The 24156-nt window shown below is 40.4% G+C and overlaps 1 protein-coding gene across 1 annotated transcript in view; it reads left to right on the top strand.

Annotated features, from left to right (window-relative positions):
* LOC132826241 (adhesion G protein-coupled receptor A3) overlaps positions 1-24156 on the top strand; it is a 544117-nt gene that overhangs the window by 316824 nt on the left and 203137 nt on the right. Inside the window, exon 10 of the mRNA XM_060841943.1 lies at positions 14187-14336. Within this exon, the coding sequence (XP_060697926.1) occupies positions 14187-14336 (150 nt within the window). The remainder of the gene's footprint in view (positions 1-14186; positions 14337-24156) is intronic.

Below are 24156 nucleotides of genomic sequence, written 5' to 3'. Positions count from 1 at the left end.
AGACAACTGTCATCGTTGTGCCAAAAAAAGTCACTCATATGGGCTCTTTCTCAATTGAGAAATGGACATAATTCCAAGATATTGTCCCTAGAATAAAAGCACAAATTTCATAACTCCCACAATCATAATTAAATAATTCTGAATAATAATAATGGCAAATACCAGATTGATTCGTGGGACAGCAAAACATATAAAGAGAGACTGAGACAGTCAGGTCTATATTTAGAAGAATGAAGGGGATCTCATAGAAACTTTCATAAACTTCTAACAGGACTAGACAGAGTAAATGCAAGAAATATGTTTCCGATGACCAGGGAGTACAGACTCAGCCACCACAGTTGAAAGATCCAGGTTAGGTTATTTAGGCCTGAGATGAGGAGAAATTTCTTCACCTAGGTTGTGGTGAACCTGTGGAAGAAATTAGATACAGTTCTTGGAGTTAAAGGGATCAAAAGATATGAGAAGAAAGCAAGAACAGGATGCTGTGTTGAATCGGGTACTGAGCAGTCTCACAGGGTTGACTGGCCTATACCTGCTTCTGTTCTGTATGTTTCCATGAAATCTAACTTGGTTTTAAACGTGTACCAGCTGTTGGTCTCACACTTGACTGAAAGGCATGTGTGGTTGTGTTTCTACAATTCAAAACCATTTGGTAATGCTAGAATATTGTGAAGAATACCAATGCCATCAGTCAATGTACCCAAGTAAAATGACTCAACTTAATTTGTGGCATGTGCCTAACTGATAGACAAGTGTATCATAAAATACAAAATGTCAGTTTACCTAACAAATCAGTGTTCAGGAAAAATGAATTGTCGATCTAAAAAGGAACATCCAGTTCCTGTGAAGCCTTGTGAGGATGAACTTCATAGTTGGCTGTTGTTTGAAAATGAATGGCCTGTGTTTGAAAACTGTAGAAGCACTTCATCCTGATGCTCACTCCAGTCTGAAAGTATGAAGACATACCATAAAGCTGCTTAAAAATGTAATGTGAAATCCTATGTTGGTTGCAGGTATTCTGCTGAGTTTATTATTTTTTAAAGGAGCCACTGTTCTGCTTAAAATAGAAAGCAAAAACTTCAAATTTTCTTGTTGGTGGCTCCAAATGGAGCTTATCAATGCCAAATTTACCAAAAAGTCAAGGCTCCCTCGAGGATTGCTTGGGCTGATTTTTCTCAGACCACTGTTGTTGGCCTGGAGGCAGCACTAGTTATAAAGAAAAGAACTGCAGATGCTGGAATCCAAGATAGACAAGCAGGAAGCTGGAAGAACACCAGGCAGCATCAGGAGGTGGAGAAGTCAATGGTTCAGGTGTAACCCTTCTTCAGGACTCGGGGTGGGTGTAAAGGGAGCTGCAGCTAAAGTGAGGTGGAATTGGAGGAGGGTTTTGGGTGAGGAGGGTACATGACATGGTGAGTTAGGGATAAATGAACACAGGTAGAGGGTGTGACCTGGTTGGTTGATGGGAGGAATGAATCCAGTTGGTAGCTAGAAGGAAGGGTCGATCTGAGGAATGGAAGGGAGGGTGAGGGACTGGGAAGGGATTTGGGAAATGGGAAGTGAGGTTATTTGAAATTGGAGAATTCAATGTTGAGTCCTCCGGGCTGTAGGCTACCCCAGTGAAAGATGCGGTGTTGGTCCTCCAATTTGCGGTCTGATTCTCTGCGGCAATGGAGGAGGCCGAGGATGGTCATGTCAGAGAGGGAGTGGGGAGGGTAATGAAAATGAGTGGTGACTGGGTGGTCAGGTCGGCCCCCGCAGCATAGCAAGTAGGTTACAGTAGGGTAGGCCAATATAATCCTGCCATGATGATACATTTTCAAGGGAGCAGGGAACTTTGCAGGACAGCTACATCAGGTTAATTGAGTCAGCTAAAAGCATTTTCAGTGGAAGGGCTCACTTCCTCCATGGAGAGACTGCTCCCCCCTCTGTGCCACCTTTTAATATCTCCAACCTACCCGTTTCCAGGCTGGGTCCTGGCATTGCCTGAGTATATTTCACCTTCAGGGGGGTATCATGGAGGCACCTCTGGGTAGCTGCTGTTATCAGTTGAATCCGTTTGGAGAATACGCTTCAATAGCTCAGGGCCTGGCAGGCCCAGTTTCTGTTCTGAGACTGCAGCATCTTGGTTTGGGAAGCTGCAGACTGGGCTGGCTAGCTGCAAGGCAGGGGAAGGGTGGGAATGGGAGTAAGGTAAATGCTGCCTTCTCAAGAATGGGCAGCTGAACCATTCCCTGTGGATCTCTTTAACATTCCCTGCTGTGGTGTCTCAGCAGTCCCACTAATCTGTTGGAGACAAAAAAATGAGTTCATAGGCTGAATTCTCCCATCTTTGTACAGAATTTGGCTTAGCAGCCATTGGTTAGACATTTTAAGGTTATTTTTAAGAAGCATTCATTTTGGAATGAAACATGAGCGAACTGGACAGGAAAGGAATATGGCCCAAGAGAGCTGAAAGCAGTTTGCTGATAGCAGAGGGCATATGGACGGTTGGTACAGTGTGTGTTGGGGTTTCCATAACCTGTGATGGCACCATTCTGCTCTCCAGCCAAAGTGTAAGTGATCTCTTGCCTTGGTCGTTGTTCTTTGGTCAGTTGTCCCTGTGAAAAAACATTTTGTCAAACAAGATTGCCCCCAAATCCAAGGACTCATTCGTACAGTTTTTTTCTTGGGAGCTGGTAAAGCTTTGTTTACACATATTTGAACTTTTCTAATCAATGCATGCACGACAGGCACCCAAATTTCAGGATAGTCCCGTCCCTCATTCATCACTTGGTTCAAATTTGATTTTCGACTTTACTTCATGCTGAGGGCCATTTCCTGGCCCATTCTGAACACATGCATCAGTAGAAGGTTCCCTGATCTCACGTCAGGAATGCAATGACCTTAGTATTGGGAATGCAATCTTGGCATCCTTTATCTCAATCTTATCTTGGTCTCTGGCTGCTTAGAATTATTTATGCTTTACTAGAGGTAAGAAGAAGTTGCCATACTGGCAGCTAATTCATAAGAGCTCACACTGTACTTAAAATCCTACTTATGAAAGGCTCTTACTTTTTACATTGCATTTTCCTTCAGTCATCAGGATCATTTGTGAGTTGTGAACCCATATTCCTGCTTTGAATTCCTCTTCTTTGTCCTTTCCTGGGGCGAACCAAAGGTCAAAACAAAAACATGCCAAAAGCTTCTTGTTTTCAGGCTTCTTAACCAATTAGATTGCTGGGAAGATGTGCTATTTTATCAAAGGAAGGAGTTTTGCTTAAAGAGGTCTTGGCATGTTTCAAGGTCACGCATAGGGCTTCTATCCCTCAGGCTGTAGTCCCCATATGAGTGGTGTGGTAACCTGCTAGGCAGCACCTCCCCATTACCCTCATTTGTCTTCTACTCTTACTGGAGGCCAGTTGAGGGAGAGAAAGTGCTATAGCATGATAGCAGCAGACTGGGCTGGAGAGATGAGGGTGGTTTCTTCAGCCAAGCAGGTATGTATGGCTGAGCAAGTGAGCAGCAGCAATATGTCCCCTGGTCAGTACCTGTAGGAGCCAGAATCTGGAGGCTCAGATTTAAGATCCACGTCCTCCAGAAGTGCGTAATAACACTCCTGAACAAATTGATTTTAAGAAAACTGACCTGAAGGAGCCAGGACCGCATGAAGGTATGACATGTGGGTAACGTAGAGCCTTCAGAGCTACAATCTATGTTGCCCCAATATCTTTCTTCACAGTATACCTCAGGTCAGCACAACTTATAGCTCCGTTCACTCCTTTCTCTACATGCACCTTGCAACACCATCCAAACGGCTGACACTCACAGCCTTTTACCTTCCTAGAAGGAAATTGTGGGACCCCATGCAGATATATTTGTATTATCTATAACTATGGGTGAGTTGCAGAATAACTGGAGAGTGACTAATGTTGTGCCTTTGTTTAAGAAGAGATGTAAGGAAAAACTGGGAACTATCAACCTGTAAGTCTGCTTTCAGTGGTGGGTAATTTGTTGGAAGTGATTCTGAAAGATAGGATTTATGTGCATTTGGAGAGGCAAGGAATAATTAGGGATAGTCAACACGGTTTTGTGCAAAGGAAATTGTGTCTCACAAACTTGATTGAGTTTTTTGAGGGAGTAACCAAGATTATTGATGAGGGCAGAACGGTAGACATTGTTTACTTGGAGTTTAGCAAAGGCTTTAACAAGGTTCCACATGGTAGACTAATTGGTAAAGTTGGATCACATGAGATCGAGGGTAAGCTTGCCAGTTGGTTGCAAAATTGGTTGAACAGCAGGAAATGGACCGTGATAGTGAAGGGTTGTTTTTCGGACTGGAGGCCTGTGACCAGCAGTACTCCATTGGGATCTGTGCTGTGTCCACTTTTGCTTGTCATTTATATAAATGATCTGGATGAGAATATAGAAAGTACAATTAGTACGTATGTGAATGACACCAAGATTGGTGGCATAGTGGGAGTAAAGAAGGTTATCTAAGATTACAAAGAGATCTTAATCAGTTGGGCCAATGGACAAAAGAGTGGCAAATGGAGGTTAATTTTGGTCAATGTGAGGTATTACATTCTATAAAACAAACAGAGGCAATACTTATACAGTTAAAGGTAGGGCCTTGGGTAGTGTTGTAGAACAGAGAGACTTGAGGTTCAGGTATACAGTTCTTTGAAGTTTGCTTTAAATAAAGATAAGATGGTTAAGGTAGGGTGCCTTCATTTCTCAGACATTTGAGTATAGGAGTTGGGATGTTATGTTGTGGTTATGCAGAACATTGGTGAGGCTTCGTCTGGAGTACTGTGTCCAGTTCTGACCTCCCTGTTATAGAAAGGAGAGAGTTACAGGGTGTTGTCAGGTATGTATGGTTGGAGTTAAAAGGAGAGGCTGAATAGGTTGGGGTTGTTTTCACTGGAGCATGGAGGTTGAGGGCGAACCGTATAGATGTTTATAAAATCCTGAGGGGTACAGTTAAGGTGAATGGCAGGTGTCCTTTCCCTGTGATGTGGAAATGCACATAGAGATGGACTTGGATTGGCAAATTCAGAAGTCAAACAACAGTAGGTTATAGTTCAACAGGTTTATTTAAAATCACAAGCTTGTGCACACTGGTCTTTCGTCAGGTAAAGGAGGAGCAGCCTAATGAAGGTGCGGTGCTCCGAAAGCTTGTGATTTTAGATAAATCTGTTGGACTATAACTTGGTGTCGTATGATGTCTTTTCCCCAGGGTAGGGATTTCAAGGTGTCATATTTTTAGGGTGAGAGGAGAAAGAATTTTAAAAGGCATGAGGAGCAATTTCTTTACACACAGAGTGGTTCGTGTTTAGAATGAGCTTTCAGAGGCAGTGGTAGATGTACCTACATTGACAATGTTTAAAAGACATTTAGATAAGTACATAAATAAGAAATGTTTGGAGGGGTTTGGCCAAGCGCAGGCAGGTGGGACTAGTTTAGTTTGGGATTATGGTCAACATGGATTGGTTGAATCGAAAGGTCTCTTTCAGTGCTGCATGACTTTTTGACTCTGAAGATCAGCTTGCAGCATTCACAAACTGTTAAGAATTCCATTTCCCTGCTTTCCCTCCCTCAGAGAGACTTGGTGAAAGCCCAAGGAGGGTGGAGGGCGCCTCTAGTGGCTGACACCTTCTGGGCATTGGCAGGAGGTTCCTACACAGTCCTGTATGAAGATCCAGGTATCAACAGCAACCTCAGATCTGAGTCTGGAGTTCCTGAAGCACTGGTGCTCTCATGTGTCAGGATAGCTAGTCCACTGCCTGTAAGTCCTCATTTAGGGGTCTTGCTTCCTTCAACCTGCATCTCTGTACCCATTCCTTCTGTTTTAGGGAGTGTGTCTACATAGAAGACAGCTGTTGCTATTGCTACTGTTGGTCCTGTTGCTACAGCTGAATAAAAAGCTTTTTACATTTTCTTTGACCCTCAATTCAAATGCCTAATTGTATTAGTGTCATCCAGTGAGCAATGAGTCAAAACATTTCACAACAGAACTGGAGCAAGAGATTATCTTTAGCATTCATGTATGTCAACAAGCTGCTAGTCCAACGATGATATTGGCACAGGACAGAAAAATATCATTAGTCCTTTTCTTCTGCAGGAGCAATGCTTAAAAGGCAACGGACGCATGCAATGTTCCAACAAAGATCTGTATTTTGGAACAAGCTGCAACTCTAGCCAAACTGTTCCAGTACAGCTACAACACTGGCATCTATCCATAATTTGGAAAATGCAACAGGTGTTTCCTGCCCACATAAAGCAGAGCCAGGCCATTCACTCTAGTTAACACTCAAGCCGCCTATTCTCAATCATCAGCAAAGTGATAGAAGTCATCAAAGTCATCAACAGTATTATCAACGTGTACTGCAGAATTACACCAAAGATCCTTAGACAGCACCTTCCAAATCTCAGACGAGTTCCATCCAGAAGGACAAGAGCAGTATACAGTATATATGGGAACACCACCATCTGCAAGTTCCCCTCAAGCCACTCACTATCTTGACTTGGAAATATATTGCCACTCCTTCAATGTTGTTGGGCCAAAATCCTGGAATTCCCTCCCGAACAGCATTGTGAATCTATGGACGGTATGTGGACAGCTCACCACTAGCTTCTCAAGAATACCAAGGAACAGCCAATCAAAAAAAAACAATTTTACTAAAGTAGCTGTAGCAATATCTTACGCATCAATGCTCAGTTGAATTCTGCCAGACCCTCAGGCCACACACTGCCAAACATCTTTGGACCAAATATGGATTAAAAGAGTGGAATTCTGGAAGTGAGTTCAGAATGACTGCTTTTCACATCAAGGCTGCATTCGCCTGACTGTGTGACATTAAGGAGTCCGAATAAAATTGAAGTCAGTGGGAATCAGAAAGAATATTCCATTGGTTGGCATTGTAGTTGAACACAAAGATATTTCCTGTGCTTGTTGGCGGCTAGTCCCCTCACATCCAGGATGTGGTTGCAGGTGTTCCACAGGGATGTGTCCTGGGCTCTACCATCTTCATTAATTACCTTCCCTTTATCATGAGGTCAGATGTGGTGGTGTGCACTGATGTTTGCACTATTTTTAGCTCCATTTGCAACTCCTCAGATACCAAAGCAGTTTTTGTTCAGATGCAGCAGAACAACACCTAGCTTCGGCTGACAAGTGAAAAGTAACATTCATGTGAAGAAAGCACATGAAAATTATTATATTCAGTAGAGAGAATCTAATCTAATGGCATTGTCATTCTTGAATACCACATTATAAACATCCTGGGGATTCCCATTGACTATAAATTTTATTGAGCAACCACATAAATACTGTGGATGCAACAGCAAATCGCAAATTCGCCATTCTGGGGTGAGTAATTCTTCCTGAGACTCCCACTGCCAGGCCAACATCTATAAGGCACAAGTCAAAAATGTAATGTAGCACACTGTACTCCCCCGGACAAGTGCAGCTCCTGTAAGACTCAATTAGATTGATATTATTCTGGACAAGGAGCTAACTTGATGAGCACCTCATCCATCACCTTAAATGCTTACTAAATTTTTCATCAATATGAATGCCATCTGCAGCAATAACTTGTCAAGTCTACTTTGACAGCATCCTTCAAACTGTGACCTTTACTATTTAGAAGAGCAACGACAGCAGGCACCTGAGAACACTACCACCTTCAGGATTTCCTCCAAGCCACACCCCATCCTTAATTGGAATTATATTGCTGTTCCTTCACTGTCACTGGCTCTCCAATTCTGAACTCCCTTCTTTACAGTACTGTGGGCACATCTGCACCAGATATACTACAACAACCCATGAAAGCAGCTCACTACCACCTTCTCACGGGCTATTGAAGATGGACAGCAAACACTGTCTTGCTCACAATGCTGATATCACAGAAACAAATTCTCGAAAACATAATTTGGGAGGGGTGTTGTGCCACTATGATAAGAGAGAAATGTTTAATCAAGCAGAAATTGTGTGAATATTTTCAAAAGGTTAAAACAGGTTAAAGGGTTATTTTCATCCCAGGTACCACAAAACAAATAATGTTCTCACTTTGGACCAGTGAAGCCCAGAGTTTAAAAGCAGCACCACTCGGACTTGACTGTTTTGTGTATTGTATGTTTTATACAATGCAATTCCCAGCAATGGTATTATGAAGATGCCCTGATTTGTTCACCTACTGGTAGGTACAATGAAGCATAGAAGGTAGTAATGATGTAAGTCTGAGTGTTTATATGTATTCCTCCACTTAAGTGAATACTTGTTTACACTGCAACTTAAGTTTTTTGCTTCAAAGAATTGTTCATTCTGCAGCATTGTAACGATTGGGATTATTTTCAGTGTTTGGAATCTAATTCTAGTGAATGCCAGTCACTCATGTGGTATTTTACACATGCCATTGAAGTGCACTACTTTATAATGCTCAATAATTTCTTCAGCATAGCGAAAGCAATTCATAGTTGACCATACCCAAATGGCTCGATTCTTTCAGATTGTATTTCACCAAGAATCCAAACATCAGGTGTGAAATGAGAATTTCACTTTTCAAAGTGCATTTTGGAGGCGTGGGATAAGGGTTTGGGAAGGCCTCCAACCTTCATGAGATAGTCAAGCAATTTGGTATGTAAAGCGCTTTGTTAAAAGTATTTTAAGGAGCCTGGCTGGAATTTTCCTGCCATGTCACGATGCTGATCAGTTGCCTGAAGGCTAGTAACCAGTGGCAGACCATGGGGACTGTGGCCCAGTAAGGCCGATAGGCCCTCCATGTCAGTCTGCATCTGATGCAGTCCAAGGTGACCCATTAGAGATTTCCCACAAATGTGCTGGCCTGGCAGCTGCTTCTGTGTTTTTTAAGGTGAACTCTTTTTTTAAAGAAAATGTTTTGAGCAGCCATGTCCTTGTTGAGGTGCCATCCCAGTTTCTTACTGTACTGTAGTTAGATGATCCTCTCAAGTTTGAAAGCTTTAGATTGACTGTCTGCCAATTGAGTGCTCACATCGCACCCTTAATTGGATGGGAATTCCCTCTCTGTGCCACTTTAAGGGCTTCAACACATGAAATTTAATTAGATTCGCACCAGAAGCAGATTTGGGGTCTAGAAAGCAACCTAGACTTCTATTTTCCATGCACATTCTTGGAGCAAATTTAGCTTCTGATATCTTGCACTGGAATTGCATTAAAATCGACACTAACAAGGTTACTGGATCTGCAATGACAGTTTTCTTCAAGGTCAGCAGTGGTCAAAATTCAGGTACTGTGACAGTAAATCCCAGGATGTCCATAGCTTCTTAAGTTTTTGTTTGAACTCAACAAATATAAATATGGTGAATAATGCTTCAGTTTAGTCATTGTGGTTTGATGGAAGATTATCCCTATTTACTCAGAACTGTGCTGTATAAACAGCATCTGATGATGTTATCTGACTGCCTCTTTGTTCATGCTGCTGTGCTGAATTTAAAATGCCACAAAGAAGATAAGAGAAATCGTAAATACTCATGATATAATTTGTCTGTCTGGTTTTGTTACTTGAATAGATTAAAATCTTTGTTTGATGTGTGATATTTCAGGCAGCTGGACTGACTTCATTTGCTCAATTGAAGGAGCATTATTTGAACAATAGACTGTCTCCAACTTCGATCTCACTGATTGCATCAGGCTTGACACATACCTAGTACTGTATTCAGCTTGAATCCCAATCAGAGGAAAGGATGCTCAGCGACATTTCTTTCTTATAGATTCTCAGGCAATGCAAACTATGGTTAAAAATGTAAATGTGACAGTTTCAACATTAAGTCCAGAATTTATATTCCCTCATCTGATTTCCCCATCATTTTGCCTCATGGAGGTCAGGAGCACCAAGTCATGTGAATACCTACCACAGGATCTGTACCTGAATCAGTTGTAATTAGAGTGAAGTGCAAACACAAGTTGCCTGTGTTACTCCAATAATATGCCTTAACTTCAAAAAGAGAAACCTCAGAACCACATAATTGGGAGATTTTGGTTTCTGTAGTTAGAATGTGGATTTTTGTTACACCACTCCCTGCATTCCCCCTACACACACACATGGACACGCGCACACACAGGCATGCGCACAAACATACACACATGCACGCGTGCACACACACACATTCGCGTACGCACATGCTTGCACACACAATCAAACGCACACATACAGACATTACAACAGATACTATAAATTATCTTTATTGTGGAGATGCTGGACTGGGGTGGACAAAGTCAAAAATCACATGACACCAGGTTATAGTCCAACAGGTTTACTTGAAATCACATGTTTTAGTCGCCCTGCTCCTTTTTCAGTTAGCCACCTGAAGAAGAGTGACACTCTGAAAGCTTGTGGTTTCGAATAAACTTGTTGGACAGTAACCCGGTGTTGTGTGAGTTATAAATTATCTTATAAGGGAATTGGATTGTGGAAGGTGAAAGGAATGGGGAGTAGGAGTGTGTATTTAGACCAGGTGGTTCATGTGGGGAAGAGAAAATCAATAGGGTAGAGCTGACTGCGTGTCTAAATGACCTGTTACCAAACTCAAAATCCACAACTCTGCCAATATTCTCATTACGAACCTTGTCAGTATAAAGTGAATTTAGCTTTACACTGATATAAAATGTGTGCTGTGTATTGAGTGTGAAAGCCCAAATTTACTAAAAAAAGAAAGTGAAATGAGTTTCCTTAGAAAGAATTCTCTCTCCTTGCTTTTCAGTTGTCAGGTTGCACTTTGATTCCAGATTTGGACAGCAACTATACTGTATCAATGTAATGCGATAAAGTGAAACCAATGTTTTCTGTCGGTGCATACAACGATCTGCACTCCTTGGATTACCTTGGTTATTTCGTGATTACTATAGGACCTGAAACTTCACTGTAAAGACACTAATATAGTATCGAATTTGTACCAAAATAATATCCTGTACTCATTCTATTTTTCCTTTATATCCCGTCCAGCATATCCATATTTGAATCATCTACTTAGATTATCTAAGACAATAGTTAACTATTAGTTATGATATCAAGGTGGATTCTGGCTTTACACAATGCATCTATATCTCCTGCAGCTGACTGAGAGTATTGAGATTTGTTGCAGTTGGAGCTCTTGATAGTCAATGTTTAGACAGGGTTGGTATTTCCATCTACTAGGCTAGGTATCAAGGCAAGTGATCCGGGTTAGCACAGTGGAGTATTCTTCTGATCCACTGAATGGTGAAGTCACCTCCAGTTGTTCCATTATATTTCTGTTGACTGTAATAGATAAAATGACTTCCAAGCTTTTATTCCTTACTGTATGGTAATTGCTGTTATATGGATTATTTATTGCACTCAGTTTTTGCTGCGTTTAAAGTTAAATTGCATATTTTCTGTCAGATACAAAACAAGATATTCCCCTTTTATAATTCTAACCAGTGCCATCCTACCCATGCCACCTGCTTTGAGAATTAATTGTAAAGATGGCATTGTCCTTGGTTGTACCTGACTTCTGCTAATGTCACTTCATAAAAAGCTGCAAGGTTATTATAATGGAATACCAAATTGGAAACTGCAACAGACCAGTATGGTAAGGATTAATGATAGTAGGAATTTAATATGCTCCCCTATGGCTAGTCTGATAGCAGAATGATGTTTACTCGGGTGGGACGGTGATGGTTGCTAACTCTGTGAATGGCCATCCTAGCCAGAGACCAACTGAAGCCCTAACGCAGGTAATTAATTCCACTGTTCCTGATACTAAACCAGCAGCAGGTTGTGGAGGGAAGCCTGGCAAGAAAACTGATGTCGGATCATTCATGAGCTTCCAGGGAGGTCCCTCGTTCAAACCCACTCAGTGCATGATTGAGGGACCCAGATCTGGAATAAAGGCTGAGGAAGGTCCATTCAAAGCCACACCACTGCCCAGGTGGCTGACATACATGCTCCTGTGATTTCCATCCTGCTATCACTTACCTCTGGTCTGAAATCTAGCACCAAAAGACATTGTAATAGAGCAGAAGCCACTCTGGTGGGATGTTATTCAATAGAATTAGAATCCCTATAGTATGGAAACAGGCCCTTCAGCCCAGCAGGTCCACACTGACCCTCTGAAGAGTAACCCATCCAGACCCCTTACCCTATGCTTCCCCTGACTAATGTACCTAACCTACACATCCCTGAACATAAAGGGCAATTTAGCATGGCCAATTCACCCTAACCTGCATGTCTTTGGACTGTGGGAGGGAACTAGAGCTCCCGAAGAAAACCCATACAGACACAGGGCAAATGTGCAAATTTCATGCAGTAGCCCAAGTCTGGAATATGATCTGTGCATTCGTTTTCAAGTATTACTGTTTTTGCTGTTTTTTCCCCTTTACAAGGCGGTGTCTTTGCAATGAAATATTGCATTGAAGGGTGAGTTCAGCGGAGTTGGGAAGTACAATGAACATTATCTCAACTTATAGTTAGTAGATCCATATGTTTGAACAATGGTTGACTGTAGGTCGAATGTAGAATGATAGTTGCACACATTGCAAGAAAATCAGAACGTTAATTCAACAGATAGGGAACTGTTGTCTCAAACATGACACCATTCTTCATATGATAGAATGTGTGTAACGTCTCAAAGGCAATTGGCATGTAGCTGCCAGAGCAGTATGTCAGGCGTAACAATTAAGAAATGCTTAATGGAGAGATTCTGCACCTAGGTGAAGAGATCAGGTAAATCTTCTACAAAAGAAAGATATCAGCTGGCTGCACTGCTAGTACAAAAAAGAACAAATATATCCTGTAAGGTGAGTCATGGAATATATAGTTATATTCTTTAATGCTATGAAATGTTGTGTGCTATGCTGGTATTACAGCAAATCTGTCACAGCCAAAGGTTAAATTGAATTTTAAAAATACATGTCTAGGCAATTGAATCTGATTCAACAAGCACAAACCAGAATTATTTTTGAAAGCCACAGTACATGATAATCCTGTAGTGTAGCATTGCAGGTTCTCTTTCTGTAGGTTAGTGTAGAGCAGGTCCAAACTGTAATAAAACAATGGCACTGGATGTTGCTCAGAAGAAAGCCAAAAGTTCTGCCAATCAAAATTGTTCAAATTGAAAAATTATAAAAATTGAATCCTTTGTGACAGTTGAAATAAAAAAATTAACACCTAACATTAAATGAAATATATGCAAAATATAGAACTCAAATGATCATTTTACTGCCACTGAATAACATATGTAATGCACCATTCATGCTAAAAAAGTAGCATGCTAACCATATGATAGTTCACAAATTAATGCAAACTCAAAATGATAAGGATAAAGATAGTAGCATTGTAAAAGCAATGAGGTGATAATTAAAGCACTGCAAGGACTTATTTGTCTGATAATGGTCCTAATTTCAAATGCTAAGTTGCATAACAGCAGAGTGCATCTGGGTCAGCTTGCTTGCTTTGGAGACATTGTCAATGCGCACTTCATTATGTTCAGAGCATATTTTCAATAAAGTTGCTGCTTTATTTTCGCTTTTTATCTTTTTTTTATCATGGTAGTCACTTAGCTGAAAATTTAATAAGTCTTCATTACTGAAATGCTGATAGATATAAAAAGTTGATGTACAAGGGTCATTCCACTTGAACAAATGTGAATGTATAAATATGACTTGATTTTAATGCAACAAAGCAAGTGGTTGTATAACATAACAGTTTACAGTAGCTGGTTACTACCAAACTCTCCCTTTCAGAAATTAGTTAGCTCAGTTATATCTCAACTATTATCATGCTGTCTATTCAAATACATAAAGCATTCATCACTTAAGAAATTTAAACCGAAAATGCATAAACTAAAGAAAACTTCCATTCCGAAACTAAATATACAAGTCTTTGACTTGTCTTCAAAGTCTCCTTCTTATTTAGAGTTAACTTGAGTAGAAAAACTAATTTTTATAGGGAATGACATTTGGAGATAATGCTGATACTGGCTGTAAGCTATTCTGTCTTAATGTTCTCCCATAAAATATCGATTGCTTTATATTGACCATCTACCTGCTTCTTCACTGCTTGAAAACAAAGGAAGGTTTTATGTGTGTGAAAATCAAATTGCAGCCTGCAATCTACATTTGGTTTATGGTTAATTGATCATGAATACAAGTGCTTTACCATTCTGTACCTTTGAGAGTGCTAATTAAATTCAATATGTGATTTCAGATTCCGGTGAATGCCACCAATGCTCTTGCTTTTGCTCATCAACTGATGACCTACACGGGAAATGCAGCTAACTTTGCAGACATGATGGATGTCATTTTTGTGGCTCGCATGATTCAGAAGTTAATCATCTTTGTGGATCAAGTCAAAGATGTAAAGTATCAAAACCCGAATGTGAATCCCACACTGAAGTCATTTCATACAGTTACTTCATCTTGCTCTGTGCTGAAAGATGATCATTTAATATTTAGGTTTTTAGTAACACAGAAGGAATAATGAGGTTTTTGTTCACACTCTTATTTTTGTTTCAGGCACAGCAGAATGAATATGATTTAAATTTACAATGTCTACTGCAACTAAATCAATATTGAATCAGAGGATCATGGAAGAGAAAGCTATTTGAGATCTAGGGAATTACTTATTTAGTACCCAGCTTAAAATTGACATGGTGGATCTCATGTGTGTATGGAAACTGCCTGATTCTCCTCTTGCTGAGATAACTGGGAATAAAATTCTATAATGCTCAGCCAGTCTACAACGCCAAACTTTTAAGCAAGAATCAAAGTGAAAATCCACCCATAAAACAATGGCAACAACCTTGTAATAACAGATGGATTTCAATTTGGATAAATGTGGGGTATTGCATTTTAGTACAACACACAGAGGTAGGGCTTAAACAATGTGGGTAGTGTTGTATAACAGAGGGACAAAGGAGTTCAAGTACAAAATTCTTTAATGTTTGGGTCACATATAGACAGGTTGGTTAAAAAGACACATGGCACATTTGTCTTAATTGCTTAGACCTTTGGGTAGAGGAGTTGGGGCGTCATGTTGAGATTGTACAGGATACTGCTGAGTCCTTTCTAGAGTACTATCTCTATTTGAGATCGCCCAGTTATAGGAAGGATATTATTAAGCTAGAGAGAGTTCAAAGCAGATTTACCAGGATGTTGCTGGGCATAGAAGGTTTGAGTTACAAAGAAAGGCTGGGACGTTTTTCAATGGAACGTAGAAGGTTGAGAGATAAATTTAGAGGTTTATAAAATCATGAGGGGTATGGAAAGGATTAATATAGATGTCTTTGCCAGAGGGTTGGGAATTTCAAGACTAGGGAGCATGTTTTTTAAGATGAGAAGAGAGAGTTTTCAAAAAAAGACATGGGGGCAATTATTTTACACAGAGAGCGATTCATGTGTGGAATGAACTGACAGAGGAGGTGGTGGATGCAGGGGCAGTTACAATGTTTAAAAGACACTTAAAAAACTACATGAATAGGAAAGATTGGAAGGAATTGGCCCAGGAGCAGGCAGGTGGGACGAGTTTAGTTTGGGATTATGTTCAGCATGAAAAGGTTGGACCATAGAGTCGAATTCCTGTGCTTTCTGAGGAAATCCATTCACCCTTTTCAACTTATCCATTAAGAAATTATCTTATGACAGTATCTTAAATGTTTTCTTGACTTTTAGCTCTATTTCTCATTTCAGTGCTATAACGTTTTTGTGAAGATCAACTTCCTAACAAGCATTCAAAAGCATTTTTTTTGTTTTGGTTTTACTGTTTACTCCTGTTTTCGAATTATATTTTCTGTGTATTTTCTCTCTTGTGTACCTCTATGGATGTAGTTCATACTTGAAGTCAGGGAATAATCACATTGCTTGTATGTATGCTCTCTACACTGCCTCTCTTAAGCGACAATAATTGGTGACAGTATTCAATTTGAATGTTAATGAGAACACTATAGGGTTTATAGTCAGCTTACTTGAATTTGTTATCTATTGTATACAATGGCACCAAAGCTATGAATTAGTTCAAGCTGATATTGTAAATTCAGTTCAATGCTTACCTAAAATTGAGAACAGTGGGTTTGTCAGCTTCATCTAAACATCTCAAGTGATGCAAAAGAAAATGTGAACCACTTGGGAATAAAAAGGTCCGTGTTCGCAGCATATTCATCGAGGGATTCTTCTGTAAGTATGCAGTTGCCATGCATTTCTTTTAAATAATAATCAGATTGTAACATTCTAACTGGTCTCAAAATGCCACATGTATGAAGTACAAGGAAGCATTTAGGAATTGGATTTCAGCAAATATTACAAGTAAGACTTTTATTCTTAAAATATGTTTCCCTGTTGCCTAGTGTCAACGATACCTCAAAGTAACCTGCTAACCATTAATGCCTGGGAAACTATATTAAACCTCAGTAAGATGAAATGTTTCAATCACAATGAATTGTTCTTCATTTGTAGCTTAGACTGCTCTGTTTCACATCTCATCTGGCAGCTGAATTTTCATTCAGGTACTCCCAAGGATCCATCATTAATTCAAAGGAGAATCAATGGAGATGCTGGAGAAATGCTGTAAATGGCATGTGAGGGGTTTTATTGACAGATAATCAAGAGAATCTCCATAGACATTCAAATGTCAGAATCTTGATTAGTAAGAAACTTGACCTTGTTGAATTTTCCCCACAAATAGAACCCGATTGGTGGCAAATGTTTACAAATAGATTCCTGGGTAGTACATTGGGTCAGAGGATTGTGAGGAAAGGGACTTAAATGTTTTTAAAAAGTTTAGTTCTTGCTCAATAGCAGGTCTAAGCTGGAATTCTGTAGGGAGTAACTCATATCCTCCCCTGCCAAAGTCTGCCAGTGTATAAGGCACATGTCAGCAAAGCTGACGTCCCATGCAAGTGTGTTGGAATACTTTCCATTTGCCTAGAGTGCAGCTGCAACAACACTCTCAAAGTTTGTCACCATTCAGAACAAAGCAATCCGCCTGATAGGCACCCCTTCCACCATTTTGAACGTTCGCTCCCTTCACCAGCGTACAGTGGCAGCACTGTGCATCATATGATGAACTGCAGCAACTCACCAAAGCTCCTTTGATGACATCTTCCAAACCCGTGACTACCATTGTCTTGGAGGCACACCACCATCTGCAAGTTCCATTCCAAGTCACGCATCACCCTGACTTGGAACTACATCACCGTTCCTTCACTGTCATTGGATGCAAATCCTCAACTCCTTTCTTAATAGCAATGTGGATTTTGCTGCCTTCTAAGGATGACAGCATTTCCAAAAGGCAGGTCATAACCACCACTTCCAGGGTTATTTGGGATGGGCAAAAATGCTGCCCGAGCCAATGATACGCACATAATTCATACATATAAAAATGACACTCTGTACAAAAAAGCTCATGTCTTAGTTTCTATTTGAGCATCCTGATTACAAAGCAATCACATTGTGTTGTCCTAAACTCCAATGTACATACTTTCAACCTCTATTGATGATACTCACACCCCACCCTTCACACCCCATCCCAGCATATCAGTTAAGCGAATCTCCTCTGAACTGCTTATTAAAGATTTATATCCTTTTTTAATAAGGATATCAAAAGTATTCATTATTCTCCAGATGTGGTCCCTCTAATGCCTTGTACAAGTTTAGCAAAACATTCCTACTTTAAATTCCCCTCCCCTTGTAAGAGACAACAACCTTTAATTTCTGAGGCCCAAACTGTTCACAGTCTGGTCATTAACCCAAATAACAGGCAGCTAGTAAGACATAAAAAGTCAGCCCCAAAATTCTATAAGATGCATCGGAGGATCATGAGAGAAGTAAGGATAGATATTGCAGGTCATCATTTTGCAATATTTCTCAGGGCTAATAATAAACACAGTAACTCCAAGTTGTTCTATTTACTGGTTGCATGAAGCAGTCAAACATGATAATCTAGAATAAAGTCAACAGCCACTTGAATTAAAAAGTGAAAGGAAGTACTTTTTAATGAAAGACAAATCATGTTTAACTCATTTGATTTGAGTTTTTTTGATAAGTTACCAGAGAGAATTGGTTTGGTGGCTCATGGATTTTCAAAAGGCATTTGATAAAGTGCCACATAAAAAACTTCCAGCAAGACTGAAATCCATGGTTTTAAGGGGGCAGTAATGGCATGCATACAAGGTTGGCATGGTCTTCGAAAACGGAAAACCGTGGTGCACAATTGTTTATCAACTGAGCGAGATATATGTGGTGTCAGTGTTTGGCTGACTACTTTTCCTAAGTTCTGTTATCTGTCACTATTATGTATCAATTAAATTATAATGTAAGAATTATATTCATAAAAATAAATATGCATATGGATATCCATCTCTCTCTACCTCTGTGACTTCCTCTATCCCGACAACCCTCTGTTACTATTCCCCAATTCTGGCTTTTTCAACACCCTTGGTATCTTTCACCCTACTATCGGTAAAAGTACCTTCCATTCTTCAGGAATTTCCTCCTGAACCTCTCTGCATCTCCACCTCTCGTCCACTTTAAATGGTGCTTAAAATCTACCTCTGTGAGCAAGCTTTTAGTCACCTCTTCCTGTAACGCATAAGCGTCAAATTTTCATCCAGTGAAGTCTTGAGAAGTGAGTAAAGCAGCGAGATATCTTGTTAGATTCATGGTGCTCTCGAAAGAAAGTTGTTCTGCTTCATAGAAAATATTGTTTCACTGCTGGGTGTGAGGTTTCTGAGGTGACTGTGTTTTCTTTTGTTGCTATTCTGTAGTTACTTTAAGTTCAGTGCAATCCAGTTCTGGAAATAATTCTTCACAGCAGTCAAAGAAATATGTTTTGTTTTATTGAGAAAGTTCACTTCTCACCTGAATGGGTACAGTTGCACAATCACTCAATACCTTTAAGGTCAAGTTATATTGATTGCTTTTCTCACTAGTTGGAATGGGTAAATGCATTTAGTTGGGGAAGCAAGGCATGTCAAAAAAAAAAGCCCAGTCTTATCACAGATAGTTAATTTTAGAATAGTATCCTTAGCTCAGTCACTTATATTTGGTAGGATTTGCAACAACTTGTTGTCCAAGCATAAAATCTCCAGCACATCGAAAAGCTTGCATATTTGAAAGAAATGTTACACTTGTTATTTCCAGCAATAGCTACAGACAAAGTTGTACAGTAACCAGAGTGTGTTATGTATTAATTACAAGCATTAGTAGTAAAGACAATGCATACCATTTGCTGATTTTTGATGTTATTGGCAGACGAGCATTTTGCATTGTGAGACACCTCTTGGAAAGGCTTGCTTGCCATTTGTCATTCTTGCAAATATAACCAAGGTCAACTTTCTAACTTAAACATTTAAAGAGCACAGATTATCTGATGGATTATTTGTAAAATTTTGAAAAACTTTTCACTGGTTCACAAGTGCTTGAGATTTTTGTTTAATGTTTGTTCTCTGGCAATGCTGGCAAGCTTTGGATTGTAACCATTCTCACCCTGAAAAAGTAATGGTGGAGCTTTTCCTTGAATATTTGCTATCCTGTGGCAATAATGCTACCAAGAGAGAGAATACAGGGCAAAGACCCAGTGATGCTGAAGGGGTGCCTATATTCTAAGTTGTCATAGCACGCTGCTTCTTTCAGCCTCATTCCTTTTCAACATTGCAGATGTAATGGGGCCACCACATGCACTTTGCGTGGACATTTCCATGATAATACATTTCATGCCAGTGCATCCTGAGCTGCACCTGACCCAGTGGCACCATTTGGGCCTGGCTACTTCTGCTTCCTGACACTCTGGCACACCACCTCTCTCTCATTGGCTGCAAGCCTCCCAACCTCCTACCCCACTCGCTACTTCCATCCCTCAACCCTTCCACTTCCAACATCCCTCTCCAACTCTGCCATTTGTAGCACCTCTCACTCCCGTGTTTGTGTTCTCCCTCTCGCCCCTCCATTCCCAAGCCCTCATTCACTGCGATGATTCACAAGAGGGCAGTTGACAATGGGGGAGACAGCCAACAGAAGAGGTGAAGAGCAGCAGCAAAGAAGAATGAGTTAGCACATTTCTTTAATGCTTTTAAAGTTACATCAATAGATTTTCATTTACGAACATGAGAATCCAGAAGTGTATAGTCCTTCAATTTCAAGGATGTAGTGTTCTTTTTTTCCTGCTGAAAAAGGCCCTATAATGTGTAACTACAGCAACTTTTGCTGTATTGATGTTATGGGAAAATCTGACTGCCTTACAGCAGTTGCACATTTCAGGAACATAACATGTTCAGTGATGAATTATTGTACTCATCAAGGACAGTATAGTGTTTAGCTTGAAGGCAATATTATTGTCAGTGACCATAGCTTTTGAGCATCCAGCATCTTCGTCTGTTTCTCTATCATGGGAACTGAATCAAATTGGCTGCAGACAGAAATCTATGATGTTGGGGATGTCAGGAGGAAGCATCAATGGTTGACTTTAACAACACTTCTTGATTAAAAATGGATGTAGAGGTTTTAGCTTTGTCTTTTGCACTGATTTTCTGTGCTCTCCCATCTTTATTGATGAGGATATTTGTGAAGCCAACGCTTCCAATGGGTTGTTTGATTGCCCACATCTGCTGGCAGCTTGGATGTACCTTCAGAGCTTAAATCTTATTCATTGTCTGTGAAATTGCTTAGTGCTGTATGCTGCATGTTGAGTTTGCGGTTTGGTATGGAAGTAGGCATAATTTCAAGCTGACATCTAATTTGTAGGTATGCCTGGTTTTACTGATGGTATGCCCACCTACAGTCTTTGTTGTACCAAGGATGATCTGTTGGCTTGATGGTTATGATAGATTGCTGGAATGTACTGGGTCATGAGCTTAAAGGATATGGCTGAATACAATCCTGCTGCTGCTAGTCGCACACAGTGTAGAAGTGTCCAGTTTGAATTGCGAGAGCTATCCCATTTAACACAGACGTACTGCTAAGGAATACAGTGGATTGTATCCTCAATGTGAAGAGGGGACTTTGCTTCTCAAAGGACTGTGCATTGGTCACTCTTACCAATTAGATGATGGATGCATCTGAGAGGGGTAGGTGGGTGAGGATGATAGACTGGGCGGAAGGCCTGCCTCTGTGCAATGACACTACATGGACATTTCAAATAACAAATAAAACATAAAACAGCCCTCACCCTCAACCCTGCCCACCTCCTTCCTGTGCCATATGCATGCAAACATTTGCCACCTCATGTTCCCTACCCACCTTCGTAGGTCAGCATGGAAGGTAGGAATAATTATGTCCTTGTGCATATCCCTGTGACAGTCATGCACTTGGTGCCTACTTATGGCCTTCTACTTATCCCAAAACACATTATAGCCCCTTTACCCTTCTGACTAACCTTGGATATTTTTAATCTCCATGACACTCTACCCACTCCCTTTACAGCCTCCATGCCAACCTTCACTGCTCTGTAATCCCCTCATGGTCCTTTGGAGTAACTCAGTTAAATACTCCCCAGCGTTACCTTTGTTCTTATGTCTCTTGTGTCAACTAAGGGTTGACATCAGGATCCATGCAGAGTTGATATGAAATAACTTTTAATTAAATAAAACTTTATGTAAATTGCAAACATATTGGAAATACTACTCCTTCATAAAAACCCATTTACTACAAATGCATTCCTAAGTTTCATAATGTCTTCTAAAAGTAACCATTTCATTCAAGTGCACAAATCCCTTAAAGCAGCAATAATTGAACTTAATTGTATTCTTCCACTTCCAAGATTCCACAACCATTTGGAGCTGTCAATCAAACTGTAAGATGACAGAAGCCCTACTGTGATAATGGATGATTGTGAAATGAGTCATGCAGAGCAATCCAGCAATGGAAACCCTCAAGCTTTATGCCAATAGACAGAGTGAAATAGCAAGCAGTTACTTTGTTAACACTCCAGATGTGATGTCCATATGTAAAGAACAGGAATTCTAAATGCTTTGAAAGCTTGACAGCTTTCCTTTGGCAATTGCTTTTCACAGTTTTGACAGGAGAGTTGCTCCATCCTGGTGAAAATGCAGGCCTTTACATTTCTTAGTCATGGAGGTTGCAGAGGAAGGAGATGTTGTTGAACTAACCTTGGTTTCTCTCAGCAGTTTATCCTGCTGTTATGTATAATACAATAACAATATTCTGGTGATGAAAGGGTGAACCTTAAGTCTGGTAGACAGACACCAATTAATCAAATTTTGTCTCATCTGATATTAAATTGGTGGAAGTGAGTTCAGTCAGGCGAGTATTCAGTATTGGAGAAACTCAGCAAGTCTGGTAGGGTCTGTGGGGAGAGAAACACAGTTAATATTTTGAATCCATTATGACTATTCTTCAGAATTGAACTGCTGAGTTTCTCCAGCATTCTGTGTGTGTGTGTGTGTGTGTGTGTGTGTGTGTGTGTGTGTGTGTGTGTGTGGATATATCATATTACTAGCATCTGCAATATTTAGCCTTTATTTGCATGTTTAATAATTGATCATACCCCCAGCTTCACTCTTGTGGGCAGTGGTTGGAGCTTGATGAGTCAGGCGTTGAACTACTCATCACAGAGTATCTAGCAGAGAGTCATAGTGTCGTAGAGATATAAAGCATGAAAACAGACCCTTCAGTCTAATTCATCCATGCTGACCAGATATCCTAAATAGATCAAGTCCCATTTGCCAGCAGTTGGCCCATATCACCTATTCATATACCCATCCAGATGCCATTTAACTGCTGTAATTGTACCAGCCTCCACCACTTCCTCTGGCAGCTCATTCCATATACGCACCACCCTCTGTGTGAAAAGGTTGCTCTTTGAGTCCCTTTTAAATCTTTCCTCTCCCATCATAAACCTATGCCCTCTAGTTTTGTACTCCCCCACCCTTGCCTTGCAAGAAAAAAAATCTTACCTATTTACCCTATCCATGCGCCTCATGATTTTATAAACTTCTATAAGGTTCCCTCAGCCTCCAATACTCCAGGGAAAATAGCCGCAACCTATTCAGCCTCCCCCTACAGCTCAAACCTGCAAACCTGGCAACATCCTTGTAAATCTTTTCTGAACCCTTTCAAGTTTCAGAACATCCTTCCTGTAGCAGGGAGACCAGAACCACGTGTGATCATCCAAAAGTGGCTGAATGAATGTCCTGTATAGCCACAACATGACCTCCCACCTTCTATCTACAATGTGCTGACCAATAAAGGCAAGCATACCAAACATCTTCACTACCCTATCTACCTGTAACTCTACTTTCAAAGAACTATGAATCTGCAATTCAAGGTCTCTTTGTTCAGCGACACCTTCCAGAACCTTACCATTAAAAGTGTAATGGGTAATCAAGGTGGAGGAGGAGAGAAAGTTGTAGCTCTAAGAGCTGCTCCTTTTTTTTGATGTATTTTCAATATTGGAACTGATTTCCTCAAATTCTAGGAGGCGTAATAACTGTTTTACAAGCTGTTGCATTGTTTTCGAACTTTGGAAAACAAAAGATCAAAACAACAGCACTTTTAAAAGGAGGAAGGGAGGCATAAGCAGTGATCACTTGGGAAGTAATTCAAAAGGAGAAAGAGACCTACATAGCTGTCTGAACAAGCAGGGAATCTGCCCAGCTGCTGCTTTTGCTGTTTGAGTTCAAGTATCTCTGGTATCTTCCATATTCTTGTATTCTTGGTATTGTTATAGTTGTTCTGGTTCAAATTTCTTATCTATTTCACAGTTAGGATATTGATGAAGGGGTATTGGTGAACATCGGGCCATTGGGTGGTGGCTGGGATTCCTGTTTTTTTTAAGGTGGCCATTTCAAACTAATATACAATGAGCCAATGTCTAGACATTGTCCATATTATGGCAACAGGCAATTTGATAATCACAAATTGTGAATAAACTGAACATTTTGAAATTGTCAGTGAACAGCTTCACTCCACTCTCATGTCAAAGGAGAGACATTCGATCAAGCAGCTGAAGATAAATTAGATTAGATTACTTACAGTGTGGAAACAGGCCCTTTGGCCCAATAAGTCCACACTGACCTACTGAAGCGCGACCCACCCAGACCCATTCCTCTACATTTACCCCTTCACCTTACACTACGGGCTATTTACCACGGCCAATTCACTGCACATTTTTGTATTGTGGGAGGAAACCAGAGCACCTGGAGGAAACCTACCCAGGCACGTGGAGA

Source organism: Hemiscyllium ocellatum, chromosome 22 (assembly GCF_020745735.1).
Source record: "Hemiscyllium ocellatum isolate sHemOce1 chromosome 22, sHemOce1.pat.X.cur, whole genome shotgun sequence".
Classification (NCBI taxonomy): domain Eukaryota; kingdom Metazoa; phylum Chordata; class Chondrichthyes; order Orectolobiformes; family Hemiscylliidae; genus Hemiscyllium; species Hemiscyllium ocellatum.
This window is presented reverse-complemented; position numbering and strand designations above follow the sequence as displayed.